Source organism: Thamnophis elegans, unplaced genomic scaffold (genome assembly GCF_009769535.1).
Source record: "Thamnophis elegans isolate rThaEle1 unplaced genomic scaffold, rThaEle1.pri scaffold_170_arrow_ctg1, whole genome shotgun sequence".
NCBI classification, from domain to species: domain Eukaryota; kingdom Metazoa; phylum Chordata; class Lepidosauria; order Squamata; family Colubridae; genus Thamnophis; species Thamnophis elegans.
Window position 1 is genome coordinate 33,034 of NW_022473640.1, and position 15,016 is coordinate 48,049.

A 15,016-nucleotide genomic window follows, 5' to 3' on the forward strand; every position below is an offset into this window, starting at 1 on the left:
AGCCTCTAAATGGCTTTTCTGAACAATTGAGTTATCAAATTCATTGTCACGTCGCCTAACCGTTCTGTATGTTCAGCAAACCTCTCATAATAAAAGCTATTCTTTTTTTCTTTTTTTTCTTTTGTATTCTGGATGAAGTCATCCTCTCCTTGGCTTCCCCCCTCCCTCCAAATCCTGCTTGCTTTCTCTTTGCTTCCCCCCCCCTTTCGTTTTTATCACCAGTTATTATTTTTTGTCTTTTTTCTTCCAGCTATCTAATGAGACCTCCAGGGATACGCAGGTATAAAACATGGTTCCTTTTAAAAGTCAGCATCAATAAAGGACCATGGCAGGTGGGGAGGAAGGGAGGGAGAGAGGGAGGAAAGAAAGGAAAAAGGAAAGGAAGGAAGAAAGGAAGGAAGGAAGGAGAAAGGAAGAAGGAAAGAAAAAGAAGAGAAAGATGAGAAGGGCAGGGAAGGGATGAAGGGGGAGGGAGGGTGGAAAAGGAAGGAGGGGAGGGAGGGAAGGAAAAATGAAAAAGGAGGGAAGGGGGAAAGGATGAAGGCGTGAAGGGAGAGTGAGGGATGGAAAGAAGGAAGGAGAAAAGAGAAGGGAAGAAAGGGATGGATTGTTGAAGGAAGGGGAGGAAGACAAGGAGGGTGGGAAGGAAAAAAGGGAAGGAAGGAGGGAAGGAGAAAGAGAAGGGAGGGAAGGGAAAAGGGACGAAGGGAGAGGGAGGGTTGGAAAAAAAGGAAGAAGGGAGAGATAGGGATGAAATGTTGAAGGAAGGGGAGGAAGACAGGGAGGGTGGGAATGGAGAAAGGGAAGGAAGGGGGAAGGAGAAAATAGAAGGGAGAGCAAGGGATGAAGGATTGAAGGGAGGGAAGGAGGGAAAGAGGGAAGGAAGGAAGGAAGGAACGTACGAAGGAGAAGGGAGGGAAGGGGAAGAGGGATAGGGATGAGGAAAGGAAGAAAGGGGAGAGAAGGAAGGACTTACTGTGTAGAAGAGCAATAAACCCATTGATGAGAACAACACCTTTTCTCTATTTTTGCCAACCCGTCTTTGTCCTTTCTTTGGGCTCTTACCTTCACTCGGGGAGGTTTCATCCAGTGTTGGATGTCCTGCAGGGTTTCATTGGCAGGTAACAGGATGGGCTCAGTGTGATGTTCTGGGCATAAGATGGTGCATTCAGCTCCTTGAAAGGATAAAAAGAATGAGAGGAAAGCAAGGCCTTCATATCGCAGATCTTCCTGCTCAACTAGGATTATATATATCCATCTCTCTCTCTCTCTCTCTCCCCCCCCTCTCTCTCTGTATATATATGTATGTATGTATGTATGTATGTATGTATGTATGTATGTATGTATGTATATATGTATGCCTGCCTGCCTGCCTGCCTATCTAGCTAGCTAGCTAGCTAGCTATCAATAAACACACACACTATATCTGCCTGCCTGCCTGCCTGCCTGCCTGCCTACCTACCTACCTACCTACCTACCTATCTATCTATCTATCTATCATCTATCTATCTATCTATCTATCTATCTATCTATCTATCTATCTATCTATCTATCTATCTATCTATCTATCTATCTATCTATCTATCTATCTCAGCTCACACCTACTAGGTAAAGTAAAGGTTCCCCTCACACATCGGTGCCAGTTGTTCCCAATTCTAGAGGGTGGTGCGCTAGGGATTCGAACCGCTGAACTGCCAACCTTTCTGATCGACAAGCTCAGTGTCTTAGCCACTGAGCCACTGTGTCCCCTACACACACACACACACACACACACACACACCGGCTCACACATACTAAGCTGGCACTTACACACTCCTTGAGGTTAATACTTTGACAGCATCTATTCTGCAAGGTGCCTACTCTTTTAATTGGCCCCCGAATATTGTAATTGTGGATACATAAAACAGGCAGTTTATAGCCTCCAGTTACAGATTTCAACACAGCAGTAAAACCTGTTGGTAGCTCCGAAGGCAGAGAGCTGCTCATTCAAAATTAGACCTAACAGAGCGATTTGCCTGCTTCTATCATTCGGAAGGTGACTCCATGCTCAGGCTAAACCAGAAAGGAGGTAAAATCCTGAGTATAAGCTGGTTAGGAAAAAAGGGAGACCAACAGGAGGGATTGAATTCTCTAATGTAGGTGTAACGTTATGGATGGAATCTGCCAGATTCAGAGATGGTCTTTCTCTGCGGACAAAGAACAGGGTTCAAATAACACACAGCACAACACAAGTTGGGAGAATGGTGTCAGCCGTGGGATTCACTTGTAGGCATCTGAACCAACCTCAGGGCTCTGCCCACCAATAGCAACTTGCCACTTCGCTTGAAGACAGAAGGACCAAGAAGTCAACTGGATAATATCTAAGTTCCGATATCTAAGGAGCTTCCCCAAAGATGAAGGGGTCAACCCTATTCTGCAAAACATCTGAAGGCAGAAACAATGGATGGAAACTAGCCAAGGAGAGATTCAAGCTAGAACTAAAGGAGAAATTTCCTGACAGTTAGAACAATTAATCAGTGGGACAAAATGCCTCCAGAAGTTGTGAGTGCTCCATCGCTGGAGGCTTTCAAGAAAAGTTTACACAAGCATGGGGTTGGATTAGAAGACCTCCAAGGTCCCTTCCAACCCTGTTGCTCTGTTAATACTTATCTGGCTCCTAGAACGTAGCCTGCCTCAACCTCAAAACGATGGCATTCTAAATTCTGAACAACAACAACAAAACCAGAAATGAGCTGGATGCTATCAAGGAATTAGCAAGCATCATCGGCAAGAGATTGTAATCTACTTGATCTACTTATCATCACTGCAAGCAAAGCACCCACGAGGAAGAACTAAGGAGAAGGATCCAGGAGTGAAGGCATTTCAGTTTCTAATAGCCCACCCAGAGTCCGCCTCGTAAGGAAGATGGAGGGCATAGGAACTTCATAAATAAATAAAATAGATCCATCCATGCTTCCCAGTTTAAGTTACTTTATCTTTAAGACCTGTCCAGGGTTCTGAAGGGAAGAAGGCTCTCATTCCATCACCTTCAGTTTTGTTCTCTGGACAAAAAAAAAAAGAAAGAATAAATACGATGAATAAAATATCCCATTATTAAATAACAGCGGGATGTTGGTTTTTTTTAAAAAAAAAGTTTTACTTTTGAAAATGAGCTTGTAAGAGCCAAGGTGGCGCAGTAAGAGCCAAGGTGGCGCAGTGGTTAAATGCAGCACTGCAGGCTACTGCTAGATCAGCAGGTCAGCGGTTCAAATCTCACCGGCTCAGGGTTGACTCAGCCTTCCATCCTTCCGAGGTGGGTAAAATGGGGACCCAGATTGTTGGGGGCAATATGCTGACTCTCTGTAAACCGCTTAGAGAGGCCTGAAAGGCCTATGAAGCGGTATATAAGTCTACTGCTATTGCTATATTGCTATTGCTAGCTTTCGTTCCTTTCCATCTCTGCAGTCCAAAAGGTCGTACGTTAACGGACAAAAAAGCATAATTCTTAAATCAAGCAGAGAAGTCAAGGCTGTGGCTGCAGGTGGAATTAGAGGAGGGGGTCTCAGCAGAGATGCTGGCCACCGGTTTATTCCAATTTATCTGCAGGGATCCTCACTCTCATTTATTAAAATAAGCCCTGAGTGTAACGCATGGGACAGTTCAGAGATTCAAGACTAGATCCCTGGTAGTAGATTCGGACAGGGAGGAGGTTGGAGAAGAACCTGGGCCAGTCCTGGAGTCTGGGGAAGGCTCGGATGAGGGCTCTGTGTCGGAGGCAGAGAGAGGGCCTGGGCCGTCTGACAGTTATCAGCTGCCTTCAGAGTCAGACATCAGTGAGGCAGAAGAACAGCTGGAGCCTGTTCCCAGTGTGCGCATGCACAGAGTTGCCAGACTAAGGGAAGAGCTATAGAACAGGGGTCGACTTGGGAGTAAGGCCACAGGTGGACGGTGAATGGCCCCTCCCAGAGGAAATAAAAGAGGAGCGAAAGGGGAGTGGAGTTTGCAGGAGGCCATTAGTTCGCTTCATTGGTTCCTGACTCTCCGAGACTCTTTGCTAAGTTTTGCAGATGTTGTCCTGGCAGCTCTCCAAGCCAGATAAGGTCTGTGACTATAAATCCTCCCTCGAAAGACTTTGCTGGATGTGAATGAGCGGAATTCACAGTCAATAAATAAAAGGGTTTTTTGTTGTTGTTGGGACAAGGAGTTTGCTTCACGATCTTGGGAAGCAGGGTGCTAGAAGAAGCAGACAATGCAAAGCACCCTACAAGGAGGGGAGACAATGAAGCATTCTCCCTGCCTCTTTCATTCTCCTCCTTCCATCCCTGAAATCGGAAAGGAAAAAAGCAGTGTTTCTTTCCTTTCTTGTTCCTCCCGTCCTTCCTCCCCAGAAAATAAAGCAAGCTGAATATTCTTTGCAAGTACCAGCGAAACCTTTGGTGGGTGTCAAAAGGTCACCTTTTGTCTCCAGGGGACTAAACGGCATCGTCTTTGGGAGGAAGGCAAACGGCAGCCGCCTTCCTGCTCGCTCGCTTAATGCCGCAATTCACACTTCGGGAAGGAAAGCATCCTTGGAACTGTTTTGATATACAATCCATAATTGGCTTCATTATAGAGCCGATGAGCTCATTCTGATCACGTGCTCTCTCTCTCTCTCTCCCCCGCCCCTTGGGACGGGCGCAGAGCAGGCCCTGATGCACCAATATAGCTGGTCTATAATGAACAGGAGGGAGGGAAGGGAGGACACAGGGAAGAGGGGTGGGGTGGGGAATAAACACCCAGCTTCCCTGCCAGTTTCGAAAAAGGAGAAAACTAGGCACAGGAGGGAGGTTTCAAGAAAGGCAAACACGCCGCCTCGCCTCCTTAGGCTGGGGATGGACCTCCTCTTTGCTTCACCTTTATTGATGGCAGAGACCCAGCCATTGTGAGCAAGGATGCTCAGAGGAGAAATGTGCTTTCCAGATGGATCTGAATTCCTGGCATTTGAAGAAAGGGCTGGAGACCAAAAAAAAAAAAAAAATCCCCCTGATTTACATCAGGCAAATCCATCACCAAGAACGTAGATAAGGCATGGTGGATCTATGGACCATTTTAGATGCCTTGGGGGGTAAGGTAAGGTTTGAATGTCCGTGGAAGAAATCAGCTCACTCCCTACAGCTTAATTAGAATAGCAGACGAGTTGGAAGGAACCTTGGAGGTCTTCTAGTCCAGCCCCTTGCTCAAGCAGGAGGCCCAAAGTGTGCTGCTGATTCAGTTCTATAGAGGAATGATTGAGTCTGTCATCTGCACCTCCATAACTGTCTGGTTTGGCTCTGCAACCCAACAAAACAGACTGAAACTTCAACGGTTAATTAGAACTGCAGAAAAAAAACAATGGCTACCAATCTACCTTCCATTGAGGACCTGTAACACTGCACGAGCCAGAAAGAGGGCTGTGAAAATATCTACAGACCCCTCGCATCCTGGACATAAATGGTTTCAACTTCTACCCCCAAAATGGCGCTACAGAGCACTGCACACTAAGATAACTAGACACAAGAATAGTTTTTCCCCAAATGCCCTCACTCTGCTAGACAAATAATTCCCTCACCACTCTCAAATTATCCACTAAGGCTGCATTGCTATTACTATTAGTCTTCTCGTCGTTCCTATCGCCCATCTCCTCCTAGTTATGACTGCAGGACTGTAACTTTGCTGTTTGTATCCTTACAATTTATATTGATGTTGATTCTTTGAAAAAAAAAATTCCAATCCCACCTGTGACTGAAACTAGGGTTAAATACCTATTCCGGAGCCCTCTGGACATTGTAACTTCAGGCCGCCACTCAACTGGTAGGGTGGGGAACAATACCCTTGCATCTCCGGGCAGAGATGGAAGGATCCACTCCAGTTGCCGTCCTTTCGACAACGAATCACGTTATTGTCCTGGCCCTGGAAAGAGAAAGGAAGATGTAGATAGAGCTGAGCTGGCACAGTGGTTAGAGGGCAGTAATGCAGGCTACTTCAGCTGACTGCTCGCTTCAGTTTGGCAGATCAAATCTCACCAGGCTCAAGGTTGACTTAGCCTTCCATCCTTCTGAGATGGGTAAAATGAGGACCCAGATTGTTGGGGGGCAAGAGGCTGACTCTGTAAACCTCTTAGAGAGGGTTGGAAAGCATTATGGTATATAAGTCTAAGGGCTATTGCTATTTTCCTTCCTTCCTTCCTTCCTTCCTTCCTTCCTTCCTTCCTTCCTTCCTTCCTTCCTTCCTTCCTTCCTTCCTGTATAGTGGTAAGAATGCAGTTTTGCAGGCTGACTCTGCCCACTGCCAACAGTTCGATCCTGAGCAGCTCAAGGTGAAATCAGACTTCCGTCCTCCCGAGGTGGGTCAAATGAGGACCCAGATTGTTGGGGGGAATAGGCTGACTCTGTAAAATACTTAGAGAGGACTGGAAAGCACTATGAAGTGGTATATAAGTCTAAGTGCTACCGCCATTGCCCTCCCTCCCCCCTCCCTTCCTTCTTTTCCTTCATGAGCCATTGTGGCATAGTGGTTAGAGTGCAAAACTGTAGGCTACTTCAGCTGACTGCTAGCTGCAGTTTGGCAGATCAAATCTCACCAGGCTCAAGGTCGACTCAGCCTTCCGTCCTTCCGAGGTGGGTTAAATGAGGACCCAGATTGTTGGGGGGCAAGAGGCTGACTCTGTAAACCACTTAGAGAGGGCTGTAAAAGCACTGTAAATCTGTATATAAGTCTAAGGGCTACTGCTATCATTATTGTTCTTCCTTCCCCCCCTTAATTCCTTCCTTCTTTCTCTTTCTTTTTTTCTTTCTTTCCTTCTTTCCTTCCTTCTCTTTCTTTCTTCCTTTCTTCCTTCCTTCCTTCCTTTCCTTCCTTCCATCCCATCCATGGTATGCAGTGATTAGAATGTGCTGAAGTGGCCCAGTGGTTAGAGTGCAGTACTGCAGGCTACTTCAGCTGACTGCTAGCTGGGTTCAGCAGTTCAAATCTCACCAGGCTCAAGGTTGACTAAAGCCTCCCGTCCTTCCGAGGTGGGTAAAGTGAGGACTGAGATTGTTTGGGGGGGGGGCAAGAGGCTGGCTCTGTCAACCGCTTAGAGAGGGCTGTAAAAGCACTATAGTCTAACTGCTGTTGCTTTCATGCAGGAGAACTAAGCGGCATCCAAAAGAAGGAAAAATGGTTTCCTTCCCTTTGTAAATGGTTACAAATGGTTAAATGACCAATATTTGAGGTTAGAGGAATGGATTCATGTGAAATACTGATTACATGAGAAAGAAAAACCAATGAGTGAATGTTTTGATGGTGGTGTAATCAATACTAACGTCATGGAAGTTAGTATATGTTGTAATAATGTTTGATATTATCACATATTTGTTTTTATATTACCACATATTTGTTTTTAATAAACTGTGTTTCCCTGAAAATAAGGCCGGGTCTTATTTTCTTTTGAACCCCGAAATAAGCGCTTGGCCTTTTTTGGGGGGAGGTCTTACTATTTTTGAGGTGCAGGAGGCAGCGAGTGTGGTCATCTCATGGCTGCTGCTGTGTTGCAATATTTTCGGGGAGGGCTTACTTCAGCGCATGCGCTCAAGAGCCCCATTGGGCTTATTATCCAGGGAGGTCTTATTTTCAGGGAAACAGAGTATACGATTATAATAACTATGATGATGTTTGTATGTCAACACCTTGGAAACCTAGAAAACACACTGCTCAACATTGAAATGGAATGCCTGACATAAAACAATAAAAAATATTTAACCCAAAAAAAGAAGGAAAAGGAAGTGATCCAGGAACTTAGTTCAACATCTTCATCACCACACCATACCATGCTACAGAAACAGGGGAATGACGGAGGGTGAAATCATCACTCTCTTCATGGCAAGGCAGAATGAATTCTGTTATCTCCAGTTCAACTGGAAAAGCTTTTTTTTTTTTTAATTGGGGAATGAAACTTTTTTTTTAACAGGAGTTTGCAACTGGAGATGGTAGGGATTGAACTTGTTATGCTACAAATAGATGGCCCTCATGTTCTTGGTCAAATGGGCGGGATTAAATATGGACGTGGCCCTGTGTTAATCCACCTGGCTCCTCCGTGTCTTAACTGGTTACAAAATGGGCCACTGTAGGTTTCAGGCAGGGGGTGTAGGAGATGAGCTTGAGGGAGGGGTCAAATACGTCATTAGTCTTGAGTCCCTTCATCCTCCATAGGAGATCTAAGGGCAAACCCACCTTGAATTCCATTGACTGTTATCTGCTGCCAATTAGCCTTAAAGGGAGTCTTCTGAACTTGGTAGTTTCCCCGCAGATGTTTCATTACCCAAATGACGTAATGTCATCAGTGCAAACCCCTTCTAGGGTACTGATGTTGTTGCCTAGTTGGGTAAGGAAACATCTGCAAGAAAACAAGCAAGCTCAGAGAGCACCAAGGAACCCACAGTCCTCCTCCTCCTCCTCCTCCTCCTCCTCCTCCTCCTCCTCCTTTCTCAAATCCTAGGGTCTTCTAGCACTGATGATGTCACCTAGTTGAGTTATGAAACATCTGCAAGAAAACAGCACCAAGGACCGCGTAGTCTTCCTCCTCCTCCTCTTCCCCCCTCCACCCACTACCTTCTAACACTGGTGATGTTACTTAGTTGGGTAAGGAAACATCTGCAAGAAAACAACCCAGCTCAAGTATCACCACAGACCACCCATTTCAGTTCCAAGCTACAAACGTCCTCCTTTAATCTGCCTTTATCATTAGTAGCTCAGATTCTTTTAGAGAGTGTTAGCCTGCAATACATTTGCATTCATTTGGGCCACCTGCGCTCCTGATTTCCTGTGCTTGACAGGTAGAAGAGACAAGGGGTGTGTGTGTGTGTGTTTGTGTGTGTGTGTGTGTGTTTGTGAACCCTTCCTGCCCGGCAATCGCTCCACAGAACTCACCGATTGAAGGTCTTCGCCTTGGCACTTAATCTGACACACACTGTCGAACTGGAAGCCGTTGGTGCAATGGTACAGCCCGTGAAACTTGGAAGGGGGAGGATCGCAGGTCACAGGGATGCAGGCACCTTCCAGCCAGGTCCCATCTTGGGCACACTGAATCTTAAATGTCCTCCTTCCATAGATGGAGAGAGAGAGAGGGAGGGAGAGAGAGCGGGGGAGGGAGAGGGAGAGAAGGAGAGAGAAAAAGAGATAGATGGAGAGAGGGGGGAGAGAGGGCGAGGGAGAGAGGGAGAGGGAGAGAGGGAGAAAGGAGAGAGAGGGAGAGGGAGAGGGGGAGAGAGAGGGAGAGGAGAGAAAAAGGGAGAGAAGAGAGGGAGGGAGAGGGAGAGGGAGAGAGGGAAAGAGAGAAAATAGATGATTAGGACATTGGAGGCTAAACTGTATGATAAATGGTTGATGGTGGAAAGTAAACAAGGAGAGGACCAATCTAGAACTAAGGAGAAATTTCCTGACAGTGAGGACAATTAACCAGTGGAACAGCTTCCCTCCAGACATTGTGAATGCTCCAACACTGAAAGTTTTAAAGAAGATGTTGGAGAACCATTTGTCTGAAGTGGTGTAGGGTTTCCTGCCTAAGCAGGGGGTTGGGCTAGAAGACCTCCAAGGTCCCGTCCAACTCTGTTATTCCATTCCATTCCATTCTATTCTATTCCATTCTACTTTACTCTTTCTTATTCTATTCTATTCTATTCTATTCTATTCTATTCTATTCTATTCTATTCTATTCTATTCTATTCTATTCTATTATTCTATTTTTTCTTATTCTATTCCCTTCCAGCTCTGTTATTCTGTTACTTCGGTTATAAGGTGTCGCATACAGAGCAAATCATATGTCACTTACACCAGGATTCATCAATTGTTCATCATTCTAAACCAGCGAATGCTGGCTGGGGAATTCTGGGAGTTGAAGTCCAGACATCTTCAAGTAGCCAAGGTTGAGAAACACTGTTCTAAACCCAGATTTCTGGTTTAAGATGGCATTGTCTCTTCCCAGCAGCTGAATCCCCTGCTTATGTTTTAGGCTTTTTTCATTTTTTTCCCCAATGTCTATTTATTTCTCTCCCACCTTTATTATTTTTATAAATAACTCAAGGCAGTGAACCTATCCAACATACTTTCCAAAGCAGGACAAGAAGCAATGGGTGGAAACTAATCAAGGAGAGAAGCAACTTAGAACTAAGGAGAAATCTCTGGACAGTTAGAACAATTAACCAGTGGAACAGAAGTTGCCTCCGGAAGTTGTGAATGCTCCAACACTGGAGGCTTTTAAAGAAGAGATGGGATAACCATTTGTCTGAAATGGTATTGGTAGGGGGAGTTGGACTAGAAGACCTCCAAGGTCCCCTTCCAACTCTGTGAATACTGGTTAGGGATCAAGATCACCAACACTTCCCCTTCTTTTCAGTTTGCTGTTTATTGGTGAGCCACGCAAGAAGCCATCCATCTTTGCAGAAGGAGATACACAAACACACTCAGGCTAAACGGCCCCTTTCGGGAAGGGTGGGGAGGGGGGAAAAACCAAATCGAAATAAGTCCCTCTGCATTCAAGCAGACGGGGATGGCAGCCAAGGAAAGGAGGGAGGAAAGCAATGGCAAATCTAGATAGTACACTATTTATTTATTTATTTATTTATTTATTTGTTTGTTTGTTTGTTTGTTTGTTTGTTTATTTATTTATTTATTTATGTGTCTGTCTTGTATGCCGCCCACTCCCGGAGGACTCCGGGCGGCTCACAAAAGACAAGGGAAAGGGGGGAACGAGATAAAGACAACATATTAAAAACAAAACCAACATTCACAATTTCCGTGGAGGTAAATGCTTCTCAGCCCCCCCCCCCCCAGCCTGCTGGAACAGCCGCTTTGCGGAAGGCCGGGAGGGTAGTAAGGGTCCGGATCTCAACAGGGAGCTCGTTCCAGAGGGCCGGAGCTGCAACAGAGAAGGCCCTCCCCCGACATTGGCTGGCAGATGGAATCCGGAGGAGACCCAACCTGTGCGATCTAATTGGTCTGAGAGAGGTAATCGGCAGGAGGCGGTCTCTCAGGTACCCAGGTCCGATGCCATGTAGGGCTTTATAGGTAGCGACCAGCACCTTGAAGCGGATTCGGAGACTAATAGGTAGCCAGTGCTAGACTAAAAAGCAGAGACATCACCCTGCCAACAAAAGTGCCTACAGAAGAACAGTTGTGGGAATTGGGTATGTCTAGTCTAGTGAAAAGAAGGATCAGGGGTGACATGATAGCAGAGTTCCACTATTTGAGGGGCTGCCACAAAGAAGTTGACTTGAAACTCAACATTAAGAAAACTAAGATCATGGCATCCGGACTTCTCAATTCCTGGCAAATCGAAGGGGAAGAAATGGAGGTAGTGACAGGTTTTAACTTTCTGGGCTCCAAGATCACCGCAGATGGGGATGGCAGCCAAGAAATGAAAAGAGGCTTGCTCCCGGGGAGGAAAGCTACGGCAAATCTAGACAGCAGAATAAAAAGCAGAGACATCACCCTGCCAACACAAGGGCGTCTAGTCAAGGCTGTGGTTTTCCCAGTTGCAATGGATGGCTGTGAAGGTTGGACCATAAGGAAGGCTGAGCACCAAAGAATGGAGGCCTTTGAACTCTCGTGCTAGAGAAGACTCCTGCATTGAGTCCCTTGGACTGCAAGGCCATCCAACCGAGTCCTAGAGGAGATCAACCCTGACTGCTCTCTAGAAGAGAGCAGATTCTGAAGAGGAAACTCAAAGACTTTGGCCACCTAATGAGAAGGAAGAAAGACTCCCTGGAGAAGAGCCTCATGATGGGAAGGATGGAGGGCAAAAGAAGAAGAAGGGGATGGCAGAGAAGGAGGTGGCTGGATGGAGTCACCGGAGCTTAAATGGACTCCAGAGGATGGGAGAGGACAGGAAGGCCTGGAGGAATGTTGTCCATGGGGTCAAGATGGATCAGACACGACTTCTCAACAAACAACAACAACATTCATCCAAAATCTTCAAGTGATTTGTGGCCAAGAAAGTGCTTGAAGGTTCTGCCTTGTTTTTTTCCTTAATGTGGCGGTGTGTGGTTCCTCCCACATCCCTCCCCTCCCTCCCCCTCCAAGCCGTAAAAAGAAAAGTAGGATAGTGAGAAAGTTTTCCCACCGAGGTTCAAAGGGGGCTCCCCAGGTTGCGATACCAAAGGGCCTTTTCCAAAAGGAGGCGGGTGGCCCCAAAGCTGGCGGTCGGGGAATGAAAGGACATAGAAATGCAGAGCAGGAGTGAACTTAACTGCCTTCTTTCTTTCTCTTTTAAATGAGGAGGAGGTCTCCCAAAGGGGAGACCCATTAAACACCATTCCGTTTAAGCCCTTCTGAGAAAGAAAGAAAGAAAGAAAGAAAGAAAGAAAGAAAGAAAGAGAAAGAAAGAAGGGGGAAAAACCTGCCAGCTGTCCCTTTTTTTCCGTAGTGGAGATTTTTTTCAGAAAGGGGGGATTTGAGCAGCCCCATTTAAGAATCAGAGTATCCGCTGCTCCCATTAACACTTCCCCGTCCGGTGAGCTGGCAATGGCTTTTTCTCACTTTCTGTAAGCTTTCTTTGCAAATTGCAAAGGCAAGAGATGGAAAGAAGTGGAGTTTACAGAGTTGGGACAGGCAGGGATGTGGGGGGGAGTACAAAGAAGAGAAATCAGGGTGATGATGGGACTGGAGGCTAAAACATATGATGAATGGTTGCAGGAACTGGGCCTGGCTAGTTTAGGGAAGAGAAGGACCAGGGGAGACAGGATAGCAGCCTTCCAAAATTTGAGGAGCTGGGGGCTGGACTAGATGGCCTGCAAGATCCCTTCAAACTCTGTTAAATTGAATCTATCTAAGATGATCAAAGGCCTGGAGACTAAAACATATGATGAACGGTTGCAAGAACTGAGCATGGCTAATTTAGTGATGAGAAGGACCAGGGGAGACAGGAGAGCATCTTCCAATATTTGAGGGGCTGCCACAGAGAGGAGGGGGGCAAGCTATTCTCCAAAGCACCCGAAGGAATAATGGATGGAAACTGACCAAGCAGAGATTCAACCTAGAAATGAGAAATTTTCTAGCAGTGAAATCAACCAACCCATGGAACAGAAGTTGCCTTCAAAAGTGGTGGGAGCTTCATCCCTGGAGGCTTTCAAGAAGAGACTGGGCTGCCATCTGTCAGGAATGATGTAGGGCCTCCTGCTTGGGTGGGGGTGGGGGGTTGGACTAGATGACCTACAAGGTCCCTTCCAACTCTGTTAATCTGTAAAGGATATTGAGACTCTAGAAAGAACACAGAGAAGAGCAACCAGGATGATTAGGAGACTGGAGGCTAAAACATACGATGAACGGTTGCAGGAACTGGGCATGGCTGGTCTAGGGAAGAGAAGGACCAGGGGAGACAGGATAGCAGTCTTTCAATATTTGAGGGGCTGCCACAGAGAGAAGGGAGGCAAGCTATTTTCCAAAGGACCCGAAGGAATAATGGATGGAAACGGAGAGAGATTCAACTTAGAAATAAGGAGAAAGTTTCTGACAGTGAGAGCAATCGACCCATGGAACAGAAGCTGGAAGCTCTCAAGAAGACACTGGACTGCCATCTCTCTAGTTTCCAAATGCAGGGCAAGGCAACCCTTGGCACAGAGTCTCTTATAGTCACAAACAGAACTTTCCACTCTTGAAACGACTAAAGGAACAAATTGTTTCCTGCAAAAGCCCCCTCCCCAGTCGTTTCTCTTTTGCCTCCTCTGCGAGGAGCCAATCACCTCCAAGGTGTGGCTTTACTCCCAAGTCGACCCTGCTTTCTTAGTTGTTCTTGTCTTCTGGCAGCTCTGCGCATGCGCACACTGGGAACAGGCTCCAGCTGTTCTTCTGCCTCACTGCTGTCCAACTCCCTCTCTGCCTCTGATGCTTTCCTCAGCCCCTAGGATTGGCCCATTGTTCCTCCCCAACCTCCTCACTGCCCAACTCTGCTGACAGCTCTGCTGGCCACCGGTGGGCCACAATAGTGTCCAAAAATCTGGATGTTCTGATCGAGGCTTTCCAAGAGCAGGAAGCAAACTCCTGCTCCCGACAAAAACCCCTTTTATTAATTGAGTGTGAATTCTGCTCCTTCACATCCAGCGTCTTTCAAGGGAGGATTTATGGTCACAGACCTTATCTGGCTTGGAGAGCTGCCAGGCCGATATCTGCAAAACTTGATAAGGAGCCTCGGAGAGTCATGAACCAATTAAGCCAACTAATGGTCTCCTGCAAACTCCACTCCCCTTTCGCTCCTTTTTATTCCCTCTGGCGGGGCCATTCACTGTCCACCTGTGGCCTTACTCCCAAGTCGACCCCTGTTCTTTAGCTCTTCCCTTCGCCTGGCAACTCTGCGCATGGGCACACTGGGAACAGGCTCCAGCTGTTCTTCTGCCCCACTGATCTCCAACTCCGAAGGCAGCTGATAACTGTCGGACGGCCCTGGCCCCCTCTCTGCCTCTGAGACAGAGCCCTCATCCGAGCCTTCCCAAGACTCCAGGACTGGCCCAGGTTCCTCCCCAACCTCTCCTCACTGTCTGACGCTGCTGCCAGCTCTGCAACAGTGTCCAAAAACTGACCTACAGATGAATGCAAAGATTCTTGAAGAGATGCCACCTACTTCCTTGCTTTCTGTGAAGGTCCACCAACGTGGTAGCCTGGCCTGCACTTATACTTGCAGAAGGAGCCCACTTTGTGCTTCTGAAGGCGGCAGCGGCCAGTTTGAAGGTCAGCGTTGTCAATCAAAGGAGGCGCCTTGCACATCAGCTCACAGAGAGCTTCCGGGAAGGACCACAGCCCGTCTTCCAAGCACGTCAAACGGTTATTGCTTCCTGGGAAAGACGGAGGGGGAGGGGGGGGGAAACCCCACAACAATGTCAGATGGGTGCAAGCGGTTATCAATACTGCTGGGCCGGGAGAAAATAAATCAATAAAAAGGGGGTATTTGGGGTTCCATCCCTCCCCCATTGCTTGCAGAGGGAACAAGAAAGAAAGTTGCAAGTGTCGTTCTCACAGGTGGGCTCTTATTTCTCCTGCCTGGTTCCATTTT

The 15,016-nt window shown here is 46.9% G+C and overlaps 1 protein-coding gene across 1 annotated transcript in view; it reads right to left on the bottom strand.

Annotated features, from left to right (window-relative positions):
- LOC116523325 (pappalysin-1-like) overlaps window positions 1-15,016 on the bottom strand; it is a 53,773-nt gene that overhangs the window by 22,599 nt on the left and 16,158 nt on the right. The window contains exons 7-10 of the mRNA XM_032238430.1: window positions 14,588-14,798; window positions 8,905-9,076; window positions 5,760-5,907; window positions 1,066-1,175 (exon numbers count right to left, since the gene is read on the bottom strand). Of these exons, the coding sequence (XP_032094321.1) occupies window positions 1,066-1,175; window positions 5,760-5,907; window positions 8,905-9,076; window positions 14,588-14,798 (641 nt within the window). The remainder of the gene's footprint in view (window positions 1-1,065; window positions 1,176-5,759; window positions 5,908-8,904; window positions 9,077-14,587; window positions 14,799-15,016) is intronic.